The 25920-nt window shown below is 45.4% G+C and overlaps 1 protein-coding gene across 2 annotated transcripts in view; it reads left to right on the plus strand.

The window, feature by feature from the left end:
- The window catches only part of snd1 (staphylococcal nuclease and tudor domain containing 1), a 320657-nt gene that overhangs the window by 28211 nt on the left and 266526 nt on the right, over positions 1-25920 (plus strand). For both annotated transcript variants that reach the window (XM_031831421.1, XM_031831420.1), the window contains exon 11: positions 15906-16007. In XM_031831421.1, coding sequence (XP_031687281.1) covers positions 15906-16007 — 102 coding nt within the window. The remainder of the gene's footprint in view (positions 1-15905; positions 16008-25920) is intronic.

A 25920-nucleotide genomic window follows, 5' to 3' on the forward strand; every position in this document is an offset into this window, starting at 1 on the left:
GCCTCTTGCACTGAGATGCAGTGCCTTAGACCGCTGCGCCTCTCGGGAGCCCGGGTTGCCCCTTATTTCCTCCCTGATGCTGGGCTTTGTCTGAAATGGCACCCTGTTCCCTATATAGTGACTGCATGGTACCCCCTTACCACTGATACCAGGTCAGTTTACCATCCCCTCTAATGGTTAAGGTTGTGGGTTGGGTAATCTGATCCTAGATCAGTGTTGAGGACCAGAAACAACTTCTACCTAGACTATGATTGCGTGATGGTTCAGCACTAACCGAGACTGAGGAGGCATTTCCTGTTTCCCTTTCTCCTACCTGTATTGTTCCTAGTAGTACATTCAGTACGCCAGCCTTCTCTCCTGCTGTCCTTCAGCCTGCGTCAATAGGGAGTCGTTGGTATTGGAGAGGAGCAGTTAGCAGAAGAATTTTACTTCTATGGCCTCGAGCCCTGAGAGCAAAGTTGAGTACCTCTTGTGGGCATTAACAGGCTTTTTGTTTCTGACGCAAGCCAGTTCAATTTGGACTATTATCTCATAGAAGCCCTTTGTGGCTGGAAGACAAAGAAGAGCGATATACAAAAGAAAGCCTCATTGGTGAATTCTTGTACTGTATTTAATGGTGCTGACAATAACTATTAGTCACCAATGTGTTGACTGACGTATCTAAAACGAATGAATGAAAAATGTCTGCAGTCTCCTAAATGACTGAAATGTTAATGCGTTGCTGTAAGTTTTGGGTGTTCTGAGTGGGCTGGAATCCCTGTGAGGACAGAACGTTGTTTCCTACCAAGAGTGGCTCAATATCTTCTCATAGGCAGTTCATTACGTAGGATACACCTCATTGTACAATGTGGCCAGTGTGATTGCAGGCTTTTGTTCTAGCCAAGCAGCAACACGTCTACTTCAACTCATAAGTCTTGATTGGTGATGAGTAGAATCGGGTGTGTTGCTGCTTGGCTGGAACGAAAGCCTGCACCCCACAAACCCTGTATTGGGTGCTCAGGTGCTTTGGACAGATACGGCTAAAGAAACACTTCACATGCGGACAAGGCAGTGTAGGAGCAAATATATGCTGCAGGCCTTTTGTCTGTTGGTATTGAATAGCCTACCTTTCAATTAAAGGTCGACCGATTAATCGGAATGGCCGATTTAATTAGGGCGCCGATTTGCCGTTAACTTTTTTTTTTTACACCTTTATTTAATCTTTATTTAACTAGGCAAGTCAGTTAACACTTTCTTATTTTCAATGACGGCCTAGAAACGGTGGGTTAACTGCCTCTTCAGGGGCAGAAGGACAGATTTTCACCTTAGCTTGGGGGACCCAATCTTGCAACCTTACAGTTAACTAGTCCAACGCATTAACGACCTGCCTCTCTCTCATTGCACTCCACAAGGAGACTGCCTGTTACGCATATGCAGTAAGCCAAGGTAAGTTGCTAGCTAGCATTAAACTTATCTTATAAAAAACAATCAATCATAATCACTAGTTAACTACACATGGTTGATGATATTACTAGATATTATCTAGCGTGTCCTGCGTTGCATATAATCTGACTGAGCATACAAGTATCTGACTGAGCGGTGGTAGGCAGAAGCAGGCGCGTAAACATTCATTCAAACAGCACTTTTGTGCGTTTTGCCAGCAGCTCTTCGTTGTGCGTCAAGCATTGCGCTGTTTATGACTTCAAACCTATCAACTCCCGAGATGAGGCTGGTGTAACCGACGTGAAATGGCTGGCTAGTTAGCGCGCGCTACTCGCTCTGAGCCTTGGGGTGGTTGTTTCCCTTGCTCTGCATGGGTAACACTGCTTCGATGTGGTGGCTGTTGTCGTTGTGTTGCTGTTTCGAGCCCAGGGAGAAGCGAGGAGAGGGACGGAAGCTATACTGTTACACTGGCAATACTAAAGTGACTATAAGAACATCCAATAGTCAACGGTTAATTAAATACAAATGGTATAGAGGGAAATAGTCCTATAATTCCTATAATAACTACAACCTAAAACTTCTTACCTGGGAATATTGAAGACTCATGTTAAAAGGAACCACCATATGTTCTCATGTTCTGAGCAAGGAACTTAAACGTTAGCTTTTTACATAGCACATATTGCACTTTTACTTCAACACTTTGTTTTTGCATTATTTAAACCAAATTGAACATCTTTCATTATTTACTTGTGGCGAAATTGATTTTATTGCTGTACTATATTAAGTTAAAATATTGTTGTAATTGTCATTATTACAAATACATGTTTTAATTTTAAATCGGCCGATTTAATCGGTATCTGCTTTTTTTGGTTGTCCAATAATCGGTATCGGGGGTGGAAAAATCATAATCGGTCGACCTCTACTTTCAATACTTACTAGTCGGCAGATGAATTTGAAACGGTTGTCATATACCGAAATGGGCACAATAAACATTATAATGAAGCGTATGCCTGGTTAAAGCTTTTAAAAAAATACATCTTTATTTGTTTTTTGATAGCCTACTCAGAATGGCATAATCTTTTCTAATTTAGACTGGAGGTGTCTGAAGATCGTCATGGGGATTTCTATTCATATTGTAATGTGTAATTATTGCAGAAGGGAGAACATTAATCTGTCAATATAGACCATGTTTAGCAGTCGGAGGCTCATAGATTTTACACTTTCACTTTTTCCTCTATTACCCTACATGCTGCATCTTCCCCTCCTCCCTTGTCCCCCCCCCTCACCCTCTCTCCCTTCCATTGTTCGCGTCTCAGATCATTAGGAGAATACTTTGTACTCCTCTCTTTGTCCCTCTCCTTCTTACCCTCTGTTCCCTTCCCTTTCACACTTATTGCTTTCATTCTCTGTCCCCTGTCTCAATTCTCTGTCCCATGTTCTGTCCCCTGTCTCATGTTCTGTCCCCTGTCTCTGGTGCGTTGTCGTCTCTTGTGGATCAGAGTGGTATACTATGAAACATGCTAGATCTACTCCGGATAAATAAATATGTATTGTCACATACACCAGATAGGTGCAGTGAAATGTGTTCTATTACAGGATCAGCCATAGTAGTACGGTGCCCTCGAAAAATTATCGTTAAGTGCCTTGCTCAAGGGCACCTTGGCTGATTTGTCATCTTCTCGGTTTTGGTGATCTGACCAGGAACCTTTCAGTCCTGGCCCAACGCTCTAACCGCTAGGCTACCGCTAGGCTACCTGCTGCTCTTAAAAAGCTAACCAGATTCAGTTAGCTTCACATTCCAGGTCAGGCTTCATCCGTATTACTCATCCACCTGCCACTAACTCTAGAAGGCTTGAAACTGCTCGTGCATTGAGACGATGCTGAAACATCAATCCATGGGCATCAGAACTATTCATTGAAATAATTCTGAAACATCAATCCATTGGCGATTCAGTGCCACATTTTACATTTGTGCCGAAAGAAAAGTTATCTTGCAAATTCAACAGGCTATGGTGTGAAATAGACTTTTAGAATAGTTTTTATTTTATTACTTATCGTTAATGCCGTCTTTGCTGTGCTGATCAATGCACAGGTATCTTTTCCTCCCACCTCTCACTCCTTATCTTGTGGCCATAGACATATAATACATCAACTCAGCAAAAAAAGAAACGTCCCTATTTCAGGACCCTGTCTTTCAAAGATCATTAGTAAAAATCCTACACAGATCTTCATTGTAAAGGGTTTAAACACTGTTTCCCATACTTGTTCAATGAACAAGCTGATCGTCCTCGCAGTGGCAGATCATATGTAACAACACCTGCACAGGATCGGTACATCCGAACATCACACCTGCGGGTCAGGTACAGGATGGCAACAACAACTGCCCGAGTTACACCAGCAATGCACAATCCCTCCATCAGTGCTCAGACTGACCGCAATAGGCTAAGAGAGGCTTGACTGATGGCTTGTAGGCCTGTTGTAAAGCAGGTCCTCACTAGATATCACCGGCAACAACGTCGCCTATGGGCACAAACCCACCTTCGCTGGACCAGACAGGACTGGCAAAAAGTGATCTTCACTGACGAGTGGCAGTTTTGTCTCACCAGGGGTGATGGTTGGATTCGCATTTATTGTCGAAGGAATGAGCGTTACACCGAGGCCTGTACTCTGGAGCGGGATCGAGGTGGAGGGTCCGTCATGGTCTGGGGCGGTGTGTCACAGCGTCATCGGACTGGGCTTGTTGTCATTGTAGGCAATCTCAATGCTGTGCGTTACAGGGAAGACATCCTCCTCCCTCATGTGGTATCATTCCTGCAGGCTCATCCTGACATGACCCTCCAGTATGACAATGCCACCAGCCATACTGCTCGTTCTGTGCGTGTTTTCCTGCAAGACAGGAATGTCAGTGTTCTGCCATGGCCAGCGAAGAACCCGGATCTCAATCCCATTGAGCATGTCTGGGACCTGTTTGATCGGAGGGTGAGGACTAGAGCCCCCCAGAACTTGCAGGTGCCTTGGTGGAAGAGTGGGGTAACATCTCACAGCAAGAACTGGCAAATCTGGTGCAGTCCATGAGGAGGAGATGCACTGCAGGACTTAATGCAGCTGGTGGCCACACCAGATACTGACTGTTACTTTTGATTTTGAACCCCCCTTTGTTCAGGGACATATTATTCCATTTCTGTTTGTCACATGTCTGTGGGACTTGTTCAGTTTATGTCTCAGTTGTTGAATCTTGTTATGTTCATACAAATATTTACACGTTACGTTTGCTGAAAAGAAATGCAGTTGGCAGAGGACGTTTCATTTTTTTGCTGAGTTTAGAAGGGTTTTGTGACCCCTGACCCTGGTAATTTGAATGTTAAGCTTATGGGTACACTAGCAATGGCTGCCAGTCTTGTCTTGAATGGGAACTATCAACTATGGATTATGTCTCTGGTTGGTTGCGGCTGTCAGTTTGTATTTAGAAATTTGTGAAAACCATCTCAGGAAAGCAAATCCTTTACTAAATGTGTAATGTGATAGGTATTTTAACATTTAAAAAAAAATATACAAAAAAACCATTTGATTTCATGTTTAATGTTAATCAGTAGTCTTCTTCAAATGAAGGAGATGATGATGTAATCTCTGCAAGAGGGAGGATATCTTTCATTGGTCCTCAACTCTTGGCTCGGACACTTCATTCAGGATAAATTGAGTTAGCTCTGAGGTAGCCTTTTAGTTCTGAAGGATTCTTTGGGATAAACATGTTTACCTGGCTAAAAGGCATCTGACTTTTGTAATACTGGTTATTCTAAGTTGAACTCAGAGTTGAGCAAAGTTACCTCAATAACTCCTCAAACCTGATTCGTAGTATAGGGCTCAGGTAGCTCTTTGTGTGTGTTTTCCACTCTTTATCCTTTGCAGAGTCATTGCTTCCCTCATTGGCCAGTGTGTCTGTACAGTATGCCTCTGCTTCCTTTGTTGTGACAGGCATGTCTGCATCTCTCTTCATCCATCCACCCACTCCTCCACCATCTCTTCAATCTCCCTGCCCTCTATTCTCTCCCTCTTTTTCTGTAGCTCTCTGTATCCCTCTCTCTCCTTTTCTGTAGTTCTCTCTCTGTATCCCTCTCTCTCCTTTTCTGTAGTTCTCTCTCTGTATCCCTCTCTCTCCTTTTCTGTAGTTCTCTCTCTGTATCCCTCTCTCTCCTTTTCTGTAGTTCTCTCTCTGTATCCCTCTCTCTCCTTTTCTGTAGTTCTCTCTCTGTATCCCTCTCTCTCCTTTTCTGTAGTTCTCTCTCTGTATCCCTCTCTCCTTTTCTGTAGTTCTCTCTCTGTATCCCTCTCTCTCCTTTTCTGTAGTTCTCTCTCTGTATCCCTCTCTCTCCTTTTCTGTAGTTCTCTCTCTGTATCCCTCTCTCTCCTTTTCTGTAGTTCTCTCTCTGTATCCCTCTCTCTCCTTTTCTGTAGTTCTCTCTCTGTATCCCTCTCTCTCCTTTTCTGTAGTTCTCTCTCTGTATCCCTCTCTCTCCTTTTCTGTAGTTCTCTCTCTGTATCCCTCTCTCTCCTTTTCTGTAGTTCTCTCTCTGTATCCCTCTCTCTCCTTTTCTGTAGTTCTCTCTCTGTATCCCTCTCTCTCCTTTTCTGTAGTTCTCTCTCTGTATCCCTCTCTCTCCTTTTCTGTAGTTCTCTCTCTGTATCCCTCTCTCTCCTTTTCTGTAGTTCTCTCTCTGTATCCCTCTCTCTCCTTTTCTGTAGTTCTCTCTCTGTATCCCTCTCTCTCCTTTTCTGTAGTTCTCTCTCTGTATCCCTCTCTCTCCTTTTCTGTAGTTCTCTCTCTGTATCCCTCTCTCTCCTTTTCTGTAGTTCTCTCTCTGTATCCCTCTCTCTCCTTTTCTGTAGTTCTCTCTCTGTATCCCTCTCTCTCCTTTTCTGTAGTTCTCTCTCTGTATCCCTCTCTCTCCTTTTCTGTAGTTCTCTGTCTGTATCCCTCTCTCTCCTTTTCTGTAGTTCTCTGTCTGTATCCCTCTCTCTCCTTTTCTGTAGTTCTCTCTCTGTACCCCGACTCTCTCTTTCTCCCTCTCTGGCTGTACCAGATGCGTTGACAGCATGTACTTTGTGCTCCATTGCACGGTCGTATGTTTGGGGAAGGCTGGGAGATGGGTTAAGACCAGCATATGGAGACAAAGATGTGCTTTCACTGCTGTCTGTGGCTCTGTGTGTCTGTGGCTCTGTGTGTCTGTGGCTCTGTGTCTGTGGCTCTGTCTCTGTGGCTCTGTGTTCTATTAGCTAACCCTAGTGTTACGTAAAGGCCAAAAGCGACGCCCAGAGTAGGAAGGACACATGCATACTGACACACTACAGCATTTGTCCTTGAGAGAAAGTGTTTGAGAGTTGGAAGTGGAAGGAGGTCACCATGCAGTGTTGCTGGTCCAGTTGTCTGACGTGTTTCCGGGGTGACAGAAATGTCACCACGTACGTGCAATATGTGTAGGGTGACATCTCTGCTAGCCCTGCTTTCCCTACTGCCAGATGTCTGCTAAATGCTAATCTCACTCCTGATCAGTTGCCTGATTTAGTTAGGAAGCCCACACATGTTCTCCTAAGCTGCCTGTGTCAGTAGACAGACTGGATTTGGCTTCTCATAAGTAGTCTTACGCGCACGCTCACAGCTTGTGGCTACAGTGCCTTCTGTGACCTCCCTCAGTTCCACAGTAAAAGACAGGGCTTTCACTGCTGTCCCTCCAAGCTGAATTGGGACTTTGGGGAGTTTCCAGGGCCAGTCCTGTGTGTGTGGCCGTATGGGGAGTTTCCAGGGCCAGTCCTGTGTGTGTGGCCGTATGGGGAGTTTCCAGGGCCAGTCCTGTGTGTGTGGCCGTATGGGGAGGTTCCAGGGCCAGTCCTGTGTGTGTGGCCGTACGGGGAGGTTCCGGGGCCAGTCCTGTGTGTGTGTGTGTGGCCGTACGGGGAGGTTCCGGGGCCAGTCCTGTGTGTGTGGCCGTATGGGGAGGTTCCGGGGCCTGTCCTGTGTGTGTGGCCGTATGGGGAGGTTCCGGGGCCAGTCCTGTGTGTGTGGCTGTATGGGGAGGTTCCGGGGCCAGTCCTGTGTGTGTGTGTGTGGCTGTATGGGGAGGTTCCGGGGCCAGTCCTGTGTGTGTGTGTGTGGCCGTATGGGGAGGTTCCAGGGCCAGTCCTGTGTGTGTGTGTGGCCGTATGGGGAGGTTCCGGGGCCAGTCCTGTGTGTGTGTGTGGCCGTATGGGGAGGTTCCGGGGCCAGTCCTGTGTGTGTGTGTGGCCGTATGGGGAGGTTCCGGGGCCAGTCCTGTGTGTGTGGCCGTATGGGGGAGGTTCCAGGGCCATTCCTGTGTGTGTGTGGCCGTATGGGGAGGTTCCAGGGCCAGTCCTGTGTGTGTGGCCGTATGGGGAGGTTCCAGGGCCAGTCCTGTGTGTGTGGCCGTATGGGGAGGTTCCAGGGCCAGTCCTGTGTGTGTGTGGCCGTATGGGGATGTTCCAGGGCCAGTCCTGTGTCTATGGGGAGGTTCCAGGGCCAGATGCGATGACCAGCACAGATGAACTGTGACAACTCTGCCACGCTCTCTCCTCTTCTGCACGCCCCAATCCCCCCCCTCTCTCTTTCCCTTTCTGGTTGCTGGGACTTGACATGACATGTCCTTTGATTGACAGGCTGTGGGACAAATGGTGACTAGCCACAGTGAAACGTGACTTCATGTTAAGGGTACCAACCCTTTTTAGGCTTTGCTTCTTCTCCCTCTTTCTCTCTCCCCCCTCTGGGTGCTTCTCTGTTCTTTTTCACTTAACCATGTACTCTTCCCCTCTTACTTTCTCATCCCTCCCATCTGTCTCCTTCCCTCTCTCTTCTCCTCTGGTGTGGCAGTGGTGTATTTTCAGATGCAAGTTATTTTGAGCAGGCCGGGTTGGAGTCAGCTCGTTTTCCCCTCGCTCTCTCTCCAGCCAGCCTCTGCAGCAGTAGCAGGCAGCAGGACAAGCCTGGAGAAAACGCAATAGTAGAGGGGGGAGATGTCAGAACAGCTCAATGAGTCACTGTTATACTCACTCCCTCCCTGTGTGTGTGTGTAATGGGGGCTTAACGTATAGCATAAGAGATGACGACAAACCGTCGTCTTTATGTAATGGGAACATACACAGGAAGTGTCTCATCCTTAGGTGGAATGTATAGTTCTGACTCTTTGCTGTAGCTAGTGTGTATGTCTCATACTTATGCGGACAGAATAGCTTCCTTTCATCTCTACAGCTAAACTGTGTGTGTATCATGCTTCTGCGTACAGTATCTATTTCCTAAGTGCCTGGTGTTATTTTGCAGTCTGTTTTGTATTTAGTGGAAGATGTTCTTCCCCTCTTTGTTTTGCTCTGCTCATGCCCTCACCCCTCTTGTTCTCTCGCCATCTATCTCACTCCCTCATGCCTTCATACCCCCCTTCCTCCCTCATGTCTCACCATGCGTTCTCTTCATTTTGTTGTGCCTGTGGCCTCCAGCGTGGCGCACTGACCCCGTCATCTGGGGTCGTCCCACTGCATGTCCCCCGTGACTCACCTCACACCCCATTGGCTGTTTGACATTTCCCCTATGCCGGTTGGACCCCCCGCTCCTTGCCTGCGATTGGCTGAAAGTTTTTGGCCCACGCACAACCTAGCAGCTCTTATGTCATCACCTACGATAGAGTAGGCAGAGGAGATGATGGTGATGATGATGATGATGATCTCAGTGAGATTGACAGTGGAGTTAGCGGGGAGTGTGTTAGCTAGCTACGTCAATGGGTCAACCTGCGTAGCACTGTGTGATGTGGTAGTATGGAAAACATACCCAGACGCAAGAGAAACGGGGACAGCTGCTGTGACTTTAATAAATAAAAACATCTTACCTCGGGATACTTCACACGATGACTCTTCCAGAAACAGGAAAAGGAGCACTCGGATGTTAAATAAAAACATCTTACCTCGGGATACTTCACACGATGACTCTTCCAGAAACAGGAAAAGGAGCACTCGGATGTTAAATATATATATATATATATTTAAGTTTGTCATTGAAGATCGTAGAGGATGGGGATGATGTAGTGAAAGTGTGTCGGTGTGTGGAAAATGGATGACTGCTGCTTGGGTACCACTCTCTTCAGCTAATCCACTTTCTATAGTCCATGTCAGGTGCCGAAGATACTGGTCTCTCTGCTATCTTCGAATATAAACATTGTATCATTAATGAGTTCCAGGAGAACCCATGGGTTGGGTGTAAGCACAGTGTTTGTTTGACATGGCTGGGGTGTGTTTTTGTTTGTGTTTGTGAGCTAGCACCGTGTATGTCTTGTATTAAAGCTTCAGGTACTGTGTGCTCCTCTTTCCCTCCCTGCGTCCCTCTCTCTACAACAGTTTCATGCTCATTTAGTTAGGGAGGTCTGCACTCCACGCACAGCACCTTGCAAAAGTATTCAGGCCCCTTGGATTTCTTCAATTTGTGTTACAAAGTGGGATTAAAATGTATTTAATTATTTTGTTTTTGTAAAATACTCTTCATTCATTTTATTTAAAAAAATATATACAAAATTCATAAAAGTTGCATTAATATTCAGCCCCTTTGTTTTAGGCAATGCTAAATAGGAGTACAATGTGGCTTTCCATTGAACCTTTTATTAAACCTAAGCAAGTCGGGTCAGAACAAATTCTTATTTACAATGACGGCCTAGGAACAGTGTGTTAACTGCCTTGTTCAGGGGCAGAAAGACCAATTTTTACCTTGTTTGCTCGGGGATTCGATCCAGCAACCTTTTGGTTACAACGCTCTAACCACTAGGCTACCTGCCACCCCAAAATCGAGACTGTGTGAAATAACAGGGGTTGATTTTTGAATGACTAACCCTTCTTCTGCTCACCCCATCCCCACCCCCACACTACCCCTCAAAAGGTTTTAGAACACCTACTCATTTAAGGGTTTTTCTTTATTTTAATTGTAGAATAATAGTGAAGACATCAAAACTATGAAATAACACATGGAATCATGTAGTAACTGAAAAAGTGTTAAACAAATTGAAATATATTTGAAATTCTTCAAATAGCCACCCGTTGCCTTGATGACAGCTTTGTACACTCTTGGCATTCTCTCAAACAGCTTCACCTGGAATGCTTTTCCAACAGTCTTGAAGGAGTTCCCACGTATGCTGAGCACTTGTTGGGTGCTTTTCTGTCACTCTGCTGTCTGACTTATCCCAAACAATCTCAATTTGGTTGAGGTTGGAGGATTTTGGAGGCCAGGTCATCTGATGCAGCACTCAATCACTCTTGTTGGTCAAATAGCCCTTACACAACCTGGAGGTGTATTGGGTCATTGTCCTGTTGAAAAACAAATGACAGTCCCACTAAGCCCTAACCAGATGGGATGGCGTATCGGTGCAGAATGCTGTGGTAGCCATGCTGGTTAAGTGTGCCTTGAATTTGAAATAAATCAGTGACACCAGCAAAGCACCATCACACCATAACACCACCTCCTGCATGCTTTACGGTGGGAAATACACATGCGTAGATCATTCGTTCACCCACACAGCATCTCACAAAGACATGGCGGTTGGAACCAAAAATCTCAAATTTGGACTCCAGACGAAAGGACAGAAACTGCTCGTGTTTCTTGGCCCAAGCAAGTCTCTTCTTCTTCTTGGTGTCCTTTTTTAGTCGTGGTTTCTTTGCAGCAATTCAACCATGAAAGCCTGATTCACACAGTCTCCTCTGAACAGTTGATGTATCTGTCAATTGAACTCTGTGAAGCATTTATTTGAGCTTTAATTTCTGAGGCTGGTAACTCTAATGAACTTTTCTTCTGCTGCAGAGGTAACTCTTGGTCTTCCATTCCTGTGGTGGTTCTCATGAGAGCCAGTTTCATCATCGTGCTTGATGGTTTTTGACCATGTTGTTTCTCTTTGCTTATTTTAGCTGTTCTTGCCATAATATGGACTTTTACCAAATAGGACTTCTGTATAACCCCCCCCCCCCCCCCCCCCTGTCACAACACAACTGATTTGCTCAAATGCATTAAGGGGAAAAAAATCCATAAATTAACTTTTTAAGAAGGCACACTTGTTAATTGAAATGCATTCCAGGTGACTACCTCATGAAGCTGGTTGAGAGAATGCCAAGAGTATGCAAAGCTGTCAAGGCAAAGGGTGGGTACTTGGAAAAATCTAAAACCTTTTTGGTTCCTGCATGATTCGATTTGTGTTATTTCATAGTTTTGATGTCTTCACTATTATTCTACAATGTAGAAAACAGTACAAATAAAGTGAAACCCTTGAGTGAGTAGGTGTTCTAAAACTTTTGACCGGTAGTGTACATACATCCATTTGTAAGGTCCCTCAGTCAAGTATTGAATTTCAAGCACAGGTTCAACTACAAAGATCAAGGAAGCTTTTTGAAAGCCTCATAAAGAAGGGCAGTGATTGGTAGATGAGTAAAATCAGACACTGAATATATCTATAAGCACGGTCAAGTTTATAATTATGCTGTGGATGTATCAAACCTCTCAGGCACCTCAGATGCAGTCTTCCTTCTGAACTGAGGTGCAGGTGGGAATGGAAATTTCTCAAGGATGTTACCGTGAAGCCATTGTTGATTTTGAAATGAACAAAGTTCAGTGTCTGTGATGGGAGAAAGCTGAGGATTGATCGATATTGTAATGACGCCACAATGATGAACTACATGAGAGTGAATAGAAGAATACAGAACAGTCAGAAACATGCTTCTTGTTTACTAAAAGTCACGGAAGTATTCCTGCAAATATACACAGCAAAGGAATATCCTTTTTGGTCTAAATGCAACGCCTTCTGTTTGGGGCAAATCCAACATGTCACAGAGGAACTGCCTCCTTATTTTCCAGCATGGTGGTGGCTGCATCATGGTATGGGTATGCTTGACATTGCCAAATACAGGGGAGTTTTTCAGGATAAAAATAAACTGAATGGAGTTAAGCAAAGGCAACATCCCTGCTTCAGTCTGCTTTACACCAGAGACTGGGAGAGGAATTCCCTGTTCAGCAGGACAATAACCTAAAACACAAGGCCAAATCTACACGAGTTGCTTACCAAGAAAGACAGTGAATGTTCCTGGGTGGCCAAGTTACAGTTTGGACCTAAATCTGCTTGAAAATCTATGAGAGGACTTAAATTGCTGTCTAGCCATGATCCCCAGCATCTTGACAGACCTTGAATTTTGAAAATAATAATGGGCAAATATTGCACAGTTCCAGGTGCGCAAAAACTGTCTTGATAGACTTACCCAAGAAGACTTACAGCTGTACGCAATGGCAAAGGTGTTTCTAACATGTATTAACTCATGAAGCTGAATACTTAAGCGATGACTAATTTTTTATTTAAAAAAAATAATACATTTAATCAATTTGACCAATGACCAATTTAAACCATTTGAATACCACTAACAAGAAAATGTGAAATCCATGGGGTTGGAATACTTAAACAAGGTACTGTACACACACACACACACCCAATCCCACACTCCTCCCCCATACCAGCACATTCCACACCACATGACCCCCATCCTCAGGGTCAGTAGGTCGTGACCCCCCCCCCCCACTTTTTTTTTTTTCAATCCCCTATAGCTATGCAGCTCTTTACAAGCCAGCGTCATGTTTTTGTGCTAGTCATACATTTAGTCTCAACCAGGGGTCATTTATAGTGAAAGGAGTTTACCCCAAATAGAGTATGTTCCAGAGGGAATTATGTTGATATTAGTGTCACGTTGGGACTAAGTGCATCGCCATCAAATAGGACTTTCTCAACAACCTTCAGTTGTAGCTTTGGATATACTGGTGGGGGAAAGGATGAGGGATCTGACTCCAAGACACTTTCACGTTGACTAGCTAGCCCATTCTATATGATTTCCTCTTTTGTGTTCAATCAGTGAATTATGGATAACTTGTTTAGGGCTGCAAAATTACGGGAACTTTTTCAAGAAATTCCTTGGTTTTCCATGGTAGGAGGGAATAAGAAGGAACTCCAGATTCCAGAAATCCTCTAACCAGGATTTTGGGAAACCAGGGAATTTATTGTATTTACCGTATCCTTACAGTTATATATCCAACTGTCTCAATCCTCTGAAATGCCTTCCTGTCCGTGTCGTCTTTCAATATTGTCACTGTTAATGAAGGGAATGGCGGCTTAAATGGGTATTAGAACACGTCCCCTGTTTCTCTCTGCCCTGCGTCATTTATCACAGATCGATGCCATCCTTTGAGGCCTTAAAAGTTAGCTTGAGTGTGTATTGTACAGACACGCTACCTACCATGAACATCAATAGGCCTACAGGACTGTGAAATGGGCAGAGCAATGTTTTTGAGAATTTTCTATCATGCGCTGTAAAAGGTGGAAGCAGGATGAGTCTGACGTTAGACATCGCCAATTGTTGACAGTAGAACAGTATATTAGTTTATATGGCCAATTTATGTGGAGGCTCAGTAGCTGGAGTCATACAAAATGCATTAGACCCATCGCATGGTAAAATATTGTGTGGTTCCTGCGGATCAATGCCGCCTATCGATTCCCGGGCCTTGTGGAATCGTTTTATGGCCCCCTTTAAAAAAAAATGGAAAGTGATTTGGGGCTTTTTCGTTCCATCTCTATCTCTCGCTCCCAGACCCTTTTTGTGTGTGTTCCATTGCCATGGTTACTGGGACGCTGTGTCCTCACACAAGGTGACATTAGATGCGTCCTTGGGTCACATGGGTTCGACGTGTCCGCTCTAGGGGATAGAATCTCTACACAGATATTTATAGTTTGAGATTTAGATGGATAGAGGCTGTCCTCTCTTCCCCTCTTTTCCTCATCTTCCTCCTCAAATCTGTCTGCCTCGCTATCTGTCAGTCTTCTTTCTCTCCTTCCTCCTGAGGGGTTTCACACTCCTGTAGAACAGGGGAGACAATAGGTCTGTGTCCTCTCTCTCTCTGTGTGTGTCTCTCTCGCTCTCTCTTCTCTCCTCTCTCCCTCTAATTGGGCACAATACAGTACAGCTGACATTTAGGTTTTTCCCCCTCCTGACTTGGATCCTTTCTTGAGCGAAACACCTCATTAACAAATGTTTGTGTCTTTCTGCGAGGTGAAGTAGTCTTGACCCAAGTGTAGTTGTATCTGGGCATCAGCTGATAACGGGCCTTGGCAGGCACAAAATGGAGGGGTTTCAGGGAGTCCGTTCAGTGAAAGCCTATTAACACCCATGTAACCTCCTTAGACACATCATGGTGGATTCAGTCCCTAGACAGTATACCAAAGACCCCCTCATCCCAAGGTAACTGAGCTTCAATGAAAGGCCTTTGTGATAAGCCCATGCGGAAAACAAAATGGAGGTCGGCGGCTCTGGGAATCAGCAGGAGGGGAGTTCCATTGGCCATGTGTGAGATTAACTGCGCTTCACTGAGCTGGAGAGAGGGGGGGCTAATCAACCCAAACATCATTACACTTTGGCCAAGGTTAACGGAAACCACATTAGGCGGTTAAGTTTGATTTCTGCCATGGCTGGAGTCCCTCCTGTGAAGTCAGGTGCCTGGCTCACACACGGTCAGGTCAACTCTTTTGAACAATGTTCTCTAATTGCTAAGGGCGCTAGGCTAGCGTAAGTAGGCACATTCAGAGGGAATCTATTCCAATGGAGCGTGGGTGTGGGCGCAGTTTTGTAACTATGGTTTCTCTTTCTATAAAGTGAGGGGTGGGCTTCACCACCCAAAGCCCATGCTCCTGTGAGACACACTGCCCCCTGTTGCCTCTTCTCCAGAACTTTCCATATGCTCAGCTGCACAGCACACGTGTCAGCACCGACACAAGGAGAACGACTAGAACATCCCAAAGGAGGAGAGGAAAGGGCGAGCGCCGTGTGTGTGTGTGTGTGTGTGTGGTGGAGAGATAATAATGGTCTTTATAGAATGGGCGGCAAACACAGAGCTATTGTAATCCATAGCCTTATTTCTTTTTGCATTTGTGCGTGTCATTTCTTTGTGTGGGTGTGTTTGTCATTCACTGTAATTGTTGTTGTGTTCCTGTTTCTGTGTGTCTGTTCCTGATACTGAAGGAGGACAAAAAAATAACGCTTTTGAAAATGCAAATGGGTTCTATTTATGTTCTGTTCCTGCCTTGTGTGTATTTGCACGTGTTTGTGTGTGTGATGCTGTCATTCATGCCGGGGTGTTTATGATCGAGATGGAACAATGGCACCAGTCCTCATCCCATCTCCCCAGTGACAGGACTCCTGAGTGGGAACGGTAAACAACAGTGCAGTGGGGATTCAGACTGGTGGGGAAGAAAGAAAGGGAGCCGGGGCCACGGCAGAGAAACAAGAAGGATGAGAGGGATGGCTGGAAGTCAGTGTTTGAATACATTTTAATAACTATCTCTTTCTGTCCCCCTCTGCTTTCCCCTTCTCTCGTTCTCATCCTGTATCTCGCTGTCTCTCTCTCTCTTTCTCCTTTCTCTCTGCAGGAGAAGAACAAAGACAAAGACAAGCGTTTCCGTCCCATCTATGACATCCCCTACATGTTCGAGGCCCGCGAGTTCATGAGGAAGAAGATCATTGGCAAGAAGGTAAGAGAACCACGCCCACAAGTCCCACTCGTAGAGCTGTAGTTGACTAGATCTGCTGCAGAGGCTCTCCCTGAAGATCTAGGTGTAGTCTAGATCAGTGGTTCCCATCCCTTTTCCGTTACTGTACCACCACCTGAATTTCTCTCTGCCCGGTGTACCCCTGAAGTACCCCGTCATGTGCGTTTTAGTCTTCTCATGAGTCTTCTCCAGTACCCCTGTGGATAGGCCAAGTACCCCCAGTGGGAACCTCTGGTCTAGATCATCAGTTTTCTTTCTTGCATGGTTGTCTTGAGAAACACACACACTCCTGTAATAACTCACCTGCTATTTTAACTTGTTTGATTCATGTCAAGTGACATGGGAGTTGTCCCTCCACTCCTACCTCATACACTGACTGACCATTTGATTTGAATCATGAGATTCAATCTAGTCGCTCCCGATCTGGGCCTGACATCTCACTCACTCTCTGGGCGGAAATCATGTGGCTCTGCAGATTTAAGCGGGTATTTTTGTGTGTTTGTGTCAGTAGTGATTTGTTGGGCCCATACATGCTGGGCCAATGTAGTTTACATGGTCTTCACAGCAGGGACCGAAGTACTACACTTAAGAGTGACTGCAGAACACGCAGGCACACACAATCCTCTGGGCTTTTCACAACACCGAGCAAGGGGCCATGAGAGTTCAGTATTCAATAAGAGTTTGGAAACTCGTCACGCCCCTTATATTCATTTGAATCATCAACGTTAATGATTTTTTAATGAGGAGATATTCTATATTCTCCCTCAAAGCTAGTGTAGAGTGAAGCGACAGTAATGATTGCGGCGTGCTATTTGTGATTTGCGAAGACTGAATCAAGTCAGAAGTTCTTAGTCTGTCAACGTGCAAAAACACAGTTAGCTTAGTGATGAGCTTTGTGGGCACTATGGTGTTGAACGCTGAGCTGTAGTCAATGAACAGCATTCTGAAGTATGTTTATAGCCGTGGATATGTGCCCATTCTCGGTGGTTGAGAAGAATTTGGGGTTTCAGCACCTCCTGAAAGTGCTCTCCAAACTTTGATAACTTTGCGTTCTCGCAACCATTTCAGCAAACGGGTAGTACCTGCTCTGTATAAGCAAGCTGAACCTGACGTTTGTCAGTGAATTGGCCAGTGGACCCTGTGTTGCGCCTACTACAGATGGATGTACCTCCATGGCTACAGAGAGCTACTTAACAGTGACATCACATTAACACCGGAGTGGGAAATGAGAAGTACCTTTTTTACGTCCTCCAGTGCTTCTGTTTGTATCCACTATAAACGTCCAGCACATTGACAGTCCAGGAGAAGCACTCTAGTGGTGCTGTGGTTTACGGAGAGATGTTGTACTCCTGGGTCTGTTAGAACACAACTCAAACATTCCTGTGCCTGGAGTGAGAGCTTGATTGGTGGTAGTCTGTGTGTGAGGGAGAGAGTTTGTGTGTACAAGAGATGTTGTGGTTGTGTGTGCAGCTGTTTATGGTCTGTTTAAGAGTGTGAGTGCGTGTTCAGTGTATTTTGCAGATTTTCCGCTCCAGCTCCTCGTTTTATAATCCATTGAAGGTAGAGATGTAGTCAGCCCAGAAGACCCAGCCATGGCGGTATGATTTGTTTCTGCATTTTTTGAATTTATTTGACCTTTATTTAACTAGGCAAGTCAGTTAAGAATAAATTCTTATTTACAATGGCAGCCTAGGAACAGTGGGTTAACTGCCTGTTCAGGAGCAGAACGACAGATTTGCACCTTGTCAGCTTGGGGATTTGAACTTGCAAACTTTCGGTTACGAGTCCAACGCTCTAACCACTAGGTTACCCTGCCGCCCCATTAACCACACTATTAATCACCCCGGCCTTGTGGTTTAGATTAGGCCTTGATTGAAACGTGTAGATGCACAGAGGCATCAGAATTAGTAGACGTATCTACAGTTATACATGCATCTAACTCTAAAATCATTGCACGTCGACTAGGTCTATATCTCAAATGGATTATATCATCTGGGAAGGTGCATGAGTCTCCAACCAGACCTGGATTGAAACACTTTAGAAAGCTTTCAAATACTTTCAGCGATTGCTTTATCCTTGAGTGCCAGTTTGGCGGGGGGTTGGAACTTTTGCGACTATTCAGTTGGTTCCATTGCAACAGGCATGCTCAATCAAGCCCAGCTAATGTATGTCAAATGATTTTCAAATGCTATTTCAGTCCAGCATCGTCTTATTTATCCTCTCATTCTTCTTTGCCCCTCATCCTTGATTGGATTCCTCCACCTCTCCCATTCAGTCATTATAAAAGCTGAGAGTACGGCACTGTGTTCATCCATTGCAGTATATTCCTTTAGAAGGCTAGGCCCTCCCCCGTCTGTTCCTATTCCTTTGAAGTGATGACGGTTTATGTGTAGAGCTTCTGTTCGCTGTAGCCCAATCCATCCAGCATGAGACTAAAACATTCCCCCGTTCTTTTGATTTGATTTCTATTCACAATTTAAAGTTACAAAAGAAAAACGGTACAATATCATGTCTGAAGGAAAATATTTTGCAACAGAGCGTTTTCTATTGGTATATTGAGGCTCCCCAGCTCAAACGGGCAACAAATAAGTATATCTTTTTTGAACCTTTATTTGAAACCCTGGCTTATCATTAGTTTCCTCCCGTTCTTTAATAACCTGTGTTTTTGCTAAGACACGGCTCAGCTGAGAATAGATAAATGTTGATACCCAAACTATTTTTACCTTGAGGGTAGGTTCACTGCCCTCGGCCGCCATGGCAACCAGAGTTAGAAAGCACGACAAGGAAGAATCTGAGATGATTAGCCCCATCAAGTGTTATATTGATGTAAGGGTACAGTGGTGTGAGACGAGGGTGAATGTACCAATACGTACATGGAAGGAAAAGGGCTGTAATGCTGATCTTTGACTGCATATAGGCCTAATGTGCTTCTGTTTTGGTCCCATTTTGACTGAAGAAAAAGGAAATGTCAGGGAACCCAGTTCACTAAGTAAGTGTGGAAGCTAAACCATCCAACGAGCAGATCTGACAGTCCTACCAATGCTTTTGTCCTGCTATGCAGAAGGACCAGTGTTTTGACTACAGCAACAATTAGAGAGGGAGTTCTCTGATCATGTCCAGTGGCTGTTTTTATCTCTCCTGCTTCGCTGGCCACCACAGACACCATCATTTTACCTCAGCAAACACAAAGGACAGAAGAGATTTGACAGTACCGCAGGTGGCAGGTAGCCTAGCGGTTAAGAGCGTTAGGGCCAATAACCCAAAGATTGCTGGTTCGAATCACCGAGCCGACTAGGTGCCCTTGAGCAAGGCACTTAACCCCAATTGCTCCTGTAGGTGGCTCTGGATAAGAGAGCCTTCTAAATGACTAACGTTTAAATGTAGTACTAAAGCCTTTGAGCCTGGTTTAATTTGAGAACCTGCACTGGGTTCTTTTAGAGCTCTTAGCTCTGCTCGGCACGACCGGCACCATCGCTTTGCTTCATCAGCGGGGTAATTGGGACTTGACACGGTGGTACTCCGCGGTATTTTCAGACACGTCTGGTGCTCGGGAGGGCACGGTACGCCCGAAGCCCCAGCTCGGAGCCGCCCGCGCTCTGCCCTCGCCTCACACAGCACAGCAGACTACATTAGTTAAACAAGTTATTTTCACTCCCTCGAAATCCGGTGGGACGGCGTGCAGGGAGTGCTGCCATCCCCAAATTGGGTTCACCCGCTGGGTATCCCTCATCAGAATGTACCCCTCTTCAGTCCCGAGTGGTCCGAAAGAGGGTTTTACATGACAGGTCAAAGATTGTATCATACAGTCCACCAATGGTGGTTGTTGGGAATTGAACCAACTTTTCCCTGTGGGGAACACCATTGTCATCGACCTAAGCATAAAAGGCTTACAACACTGAAATACAATAAGCTCAATCAATCAAGGAATCATTCAAAGTGTCTGTTTAGTAAGTTGGCAGACAGCCAGAGGAAGCCTCAAAGTGCTCCACTTAAAGAGATGTATAAAATAATGATGTCCCTTTGTCTTCATCAAGATGGCTGGGATACTTTTCATCTGTTATGAAGCGTGTCCAATATTCAAAGGGTTTCTGTTATCAGAGGTTGGGTCCATATCAAATGGATGTCAGAGCATCAGTTAAGAGCTGTTAATGTGTGACTGAGGTAGTTGGTTATTTTTTTGACTTGCACAAGTGGTGGCGGAAAATACCAAACTACCCTCTTAATGATTCTGGGCTACAATAAAACCTCTTTCAATACATTTTAATAACCAAGTTTCAGGGATTAGTCATATAAACAACAGTTTATATGACTAACAAGTTCAACAGAGAATTTAACCAGACTGCATCTCAATTCTAACGTTCTCTTGATGTGTGAGGAGAACATTTGTTTTGAATCCCAGTTATCGTTTAAAAAAAATTCAAATGTGTCCAAGTGTTATTTGACCTCTTAACACCCACACACACGGCTCTGAAAGGAAATCAAGAGAGTGGATGGATACAGTCAGTCAGTGTACAATCTCAGGCCATAGACTTCAGGTTGCTAATCACAAGATTAGTACTGGTATAGGATCAGCTCCATATCATATATATATATATATATACCGTATCATTTGATTGGTTCTGAATTTTAAAAGACTTATCCTCTATCAGCGCTCCTACTATCAGCCGCTGTGATTATGGGCCCTGAAGTGCTGTACACAAGCCTCAGATGGTTAGACTGGACCGGAGTCCATGTCAGGTCGCTTCTCTTCCTTCTATCCCTCAACACACTGACAGAGACGCCAGAAAGCCTGAGAAGTTTATTCGTGTCGGGTAATGAAGGTAAATCTGCAGAGAAGTGCTTTCTGCTCTCTCTATTTCCGTCTCTCTTTCTCTCTCCATCTCTCTCTTTCTCTCTCTCTCTCTCTCTTTCTCTCTCCATCTCTCTCTCTCTCTCCTCTCACCGTATTGAAATAGCTGTTTCGCTCGGTGACATAATCCAAAGCTAGATTTGGTTAACTTTATAAGTAGTGCTGTTCCTCTTTTCTATGTGCCGAGTCTCAGCCTCAGCAGAAAAAGTCCAATGGAAACGTTGCATTAATCCACTTATCAGAGGAGAGCACATTCGGATAATCCCGGCCTGCTCAAAGTGTCTCCTGTTCTGCTGCGCGAGTGTAGTACAGTGAATGGCAGTTTTTAAAATATTTTTTTAATAACGTGTGTGTGAATGTAAAGGAAGACACCGTGGCGTTTGTGTTGCCAGTTAGACTATAGTGGGAGCAGTCGGTGTGTGTAGCGGTATGCACACGTGTTTGTGTTTCTCTTTAATCAGTGGGGCAAAAAAGTATGTAGTCAGACGGGCCTGGACATGTACTGGCTTAAGCAGGGGGACACGTCAGGCACTGCAAGATTTGAGTCCCTGGCGGCGTAGTGTGTTACTGATGATAGGCTTTGTTACTTTGGTCACAGCTCTCTGCAGGTCATTCACTAGGTCCCCCCGTGTGGTTCTGGGATTTTTGCTCACCGTTCTTGTGAGCATTTTGACCCCACGGGGTGAGATCTTGCGTGGAGCCCCAGATCGAGGGAGATTATCAGTGGTCTTGTATGTCTTCCATTTCCTAATAATTGCTCCCACAGTTGATTTCTTCAAACCAAGCTGCTTACCTATTGCAGATTCAGTCTTCCCAGCCTGGTGCAGGTCTATACTTATTTTCCACCATAATTTGCTAATAAATTCATTAAAAATCCTACAATGTGATTTTCTGGATTTTTTTCCCTCATTTTGTCTGTCATAGTTGAAGTGTACCTATGATGAAAATTACAGGCCTCATCTTTTTAAGTGGGAGAACTTGCACAATTGGTGGCTGACTAAATACTTTTTTGCCCCACTGTACATGCCTGCTCAGTTCACAGGAGTCCCCAGGTCCAGATCCCAGATGGGACTTTGTGTGGAGTTTGCGGTTCACCCCACTTCCCTAAATGATAGCCAGCTGCTTTTACTGTGTTAACAACACCAGGGCATCTGAGCACATCAACACTGTTATGAAGTCATGTCTCTCTCCACCCGGGGCTTTAAGACGCTGGAATTACAGCTGTGTGTTTGAGCAGAGCCGAGGCTCAGTTTTTAATCCATAAAATATGTATTAGACTTTCCCCGCTGCACCTAGCGCCAGACTATTAAACTCAACCACTCACACTGTGGTTGGTGTGGGGAGCTCTGCAGCAAAACAGCCCTGTGTCTGACCAAGCATGCTTTTTACTTATTGTACACCTACACTCTATCTACCTACACTCTATCTACGCAGACGCCCGCACACACACACACAGTTTACAATTGGCTCATTCATTCATCCACCCTCCTCTCCCCTGTAACTATTCCCCAGGTCGTTGATGTAAATGAGAACGTGTTCTCAGTCAATTTACCTGGTAAAATAAGGAATAAATAAAAAACAGTTAAGCGAATCTCCGAGCCCCTGATCCCAGTCGGGAACAAACACATTTCTTCCCCAACTCCTCCTCATCAGATATCCCCCTCCAGTCCGCTCCTCTAGGGGTCTCTTCTAAATGACTTCTCTATCTCGAGATCTGCACACTGGTCTGTGGAGAATCTGCTGGATCCTCTAATCTACCATCGCTTTGTCAAACCTTTTAATCTATCATCACTTTACTTAATGGGGTCAGACTCTCTCCCTCTCTGTCGTGCTCTGCTGAAAATCTGCTCTTCCTTTTTCCGTCTCCTTCCTCCTTCTGCTTTTGTCCTCATTTTTTCCTCTAATCTTTCTCTTCCTCTTTCTCTCTCTCTGCTCCTCTCCTCTCTCTCTCCATCTGCTCCTCTCCTCTCTCTCTCCATCTGCTCCTCTCCTCTCTCTCTCCATCTCTGCTCCTCTCCTCTCTCTCTCCATCTCTGCTCCTCTCCTCTCTCTCCATCTCTGCTCCTCTTCTCTCCTTCTCTGCTCCTCTGCTCCTCTTCTCTCCTTCTCTCCATCTCTGCTCCTCCTCTCTTTCTCTCCATCTCTGCTCCTCTTTCCTTCCCCCATCTCTGCTCCTCTTCTCCTTCCCCCCCTCCTACACCTCTCCTCTTTCTCTCCATCTCTGCTCCTCTCCTCTTTCTCTCCATCTCTGCTCCTCTCCTCTCTTTCTCTCCATCTCTGCTCCTCTCCTCTCTTTCTCTCCATCTCTGCTCCTCTCCTCTCTTTCTCTCCATCTCTGCTCCTCTCCTCTCTTTCTCTCCATCTCTGCTCCTCTCCTCTCTTTCTCTCCATCTCTGCTCCTCTCCTCTCTTTCTCTCCATCTCTGCTCCTCTCCTCTCTTTCTCTCCATCTCTGCTCCTCTCCTCTCTTTCTCTCCATCTCTGCTCCTCTCCTCTCTTTCTCTCCATCTCTGCTCCTCTCCTCTCTTTCTCTCCATCTCTGCTCCTCTCCTCTCTTTCTCTCCATCTCTGCTCCTCTCCTCTCTTTCTCTCCATCTCTGCTCCTCTCCTCTCTTTCTCTCCATCTCTGCTCCTCTCCTCTCTTTCTCTCCATCTCTGCTCCTCTCCTCTCTTTCTCTCCATCTCTGCTCCTCTCCTCTCTTTCTCTCCATCTCTGCTCCTCTCCTCTCTTTCTCTCCATCTCTGCTCCTCTCCTCTCTTTCTCTCCATCTCTGCTCCTCTCCTCTCTTTCTCTCCATCTCTGCTCCTCTCCTCTCTTTCTCTCCATCTCTGCTCCTCTCCTCTCTTTCTCTCATCTCTGCTCCTCTCCTCTCTTTCTCTCATCTCTGCTCCTCTCCTCTCTTTCTCTCATCTCTGCTCCTCTCCTCTCTTTCTCTCATCTCTGCTCCTCTCCTCTCTTTCTCTCCATCTCTGCTCCTCTCCTCTCTTTCTCTCCATCTCTGCTCCTCTCTTTCTCTCCATCTCTGCTCCTCTCTTTCTCTCCATCTCTGCTCCTCTCTTTCTCTCCATCTCTGCTCCTCTCTTTCTCTCCATCTCTGCTCCTCTCTTTCTCTCCATCTCTGCTCCTCTCCTCTCTTTCTCTCCATCTCTGCTCCCTCTCTCACACTCTTCCTCCTTCCCTCATCTGAAGTCATTATCCCTGCCCAACGATGCAGAGCCATTACAGAAGATGTGTAGATTCGGGAGGAGACGCGACACAAAGCACAAATGAACCAAAACCATATTTTATGGGGGGAATAAATGCCTTATTTGTTGAGGCACAAAAAAGCTTACAGCCGTGTTCCGCTGTGGGGAAATGAGGAGCCTCGGCAGGAAGTCTGCGCTAAATGAAATTTCCATTATGCCGATCAGATTGGGTTGTTATGCTTATTTTCTGTCATGAAGTGTGTGTGTGTTTGCTAGCGGGAATTTTACTAAGAGCTTCTTATACCAATGTTATTGACAGTAATATGTTGTGTAGTCCAGGCAGTTTTCTATATTAAGTGGAAGTTGAGCCTTGTGTTTTGTTTTGTTATAGGGGGACTTTCTACTCATTCTGTTAGGTCTACTTCAACATGAAAATAGATGCAATGGCCTCTGAAGACTTCTAGGAACAGTCACACACAATAACATTTAGGGTAGTTAGTAAATGCTTCAGCCATTTTGTAGAATTAAATATATTTTGTCACATACATTTCACTGCCTCTATCCAGTGTATTATATTACAGGGTCAGCCATAGTAGTACGGTGCCCTGGAGCAAATTAGGTTTAAGTGCCACATTGACAGATTTTTCACCTTGTCTGCTCAGGTATTCGAACCAGCAACCTTTTGGTTACTGGCCAAACTCTCTAACCGCTAGGCTACCAATGATAAACCCTACGAATGTGCCCTATTGTTGTACAAAACGCTACATCGCTCCACATAGTCCTCAAATGTAGTACGACACATTTTAGTCCCCTTTTACGGTTACACTGTAGCCCCAAACCCTCTTGTCGCTAGGCTGTTCTAGCTTCTTCCTCTACCACTCTCTCACATCCCCATCTTACCACCCACCCTTGCCAGACGCCAACTTAGCAGAGAGCATGCTGGGACATCCATTTCCTATAATCCTGTCTACACTCCATCACCGTGTCCTTGTCCAGCGAGGCCCTCAGATTAATGACAACGCCCTCCTCGTCTCCTCTCCCACCTCTGTGACCCCACCATCCGGGACGGTTGGGACCCTCGCACCTCTCTCTAACGGAATAGCTCTTTGTTTGCTCAACTGTATGATGTAGTGAAAATGCAGGCCTGGAGATTCCCAGATTGTAGATTCCCTGTTGCTCCCATCCTGGGCTTAGGGAATGTCATTGCCTGTCCCCACCTATCCTATCCTATTCATCCCTGCTTCTGTTTGCTCTGTCGGCCAGGAAGGGAGGAATGGGGGAAATGGTTGTTCCCCATCTAAACACTGTTTTTCCTCCACCCGCTGTGTGCTGCTGGGCCTGTCCCTGTTTGATAGCAATCTGCCACCTCTTGGTTGTGTGGGCGCGTGCGTGTGTTTGTGAGCGTGGAGTTATAAACAGCCCCAGTGCTCCTCTGGGGAGATCCACAGTCCAGCCTGACATGATTCACACTGACTGGGGGTGACCTTGTAAACTAGCCCACACACACACACACACACACACACCACACACACACACACACGTCTGTCTATTGCATTTTCATGACCAGCATTTCTAATTATTTCAAAAACTTTGACTAGTCGATGCCTTGATTTTATTACGACTTGATGTTCCCAACATATTGCTCACCATCTGTCTGCTTCAGAGGGACAAAAGATTCATGAGAAAAACGAGTTTTGATCAGTCATGTAAATAAGGTGCTGAAAACAAATTGGCTTCCTACTTAAAATGATGGAGAACAAGCTATGAAGGAATTCCCCCCATCACTGTTAGTCATGAATGATAGGCCGACATAACGACAAAATAAATGACGTTGACACAAATTGACTCCATCTCACCACGT

Source organism: Oncorhynchus kisutch, linkage group LG9, assembly GCF_002021735.2.
Source record: "Oncorhynchus kisutch isolate 150728-3 linkage group LG9, Okis_V2, whole genome shotgun sequence".
Classification (NCBI taxonomy): Eukaryota; Metazoa; Chordata; class Actinopteri; order Salmoniformes; family Salmonidae; genus Oncorhynchus; species Oncorhynchus kisutch.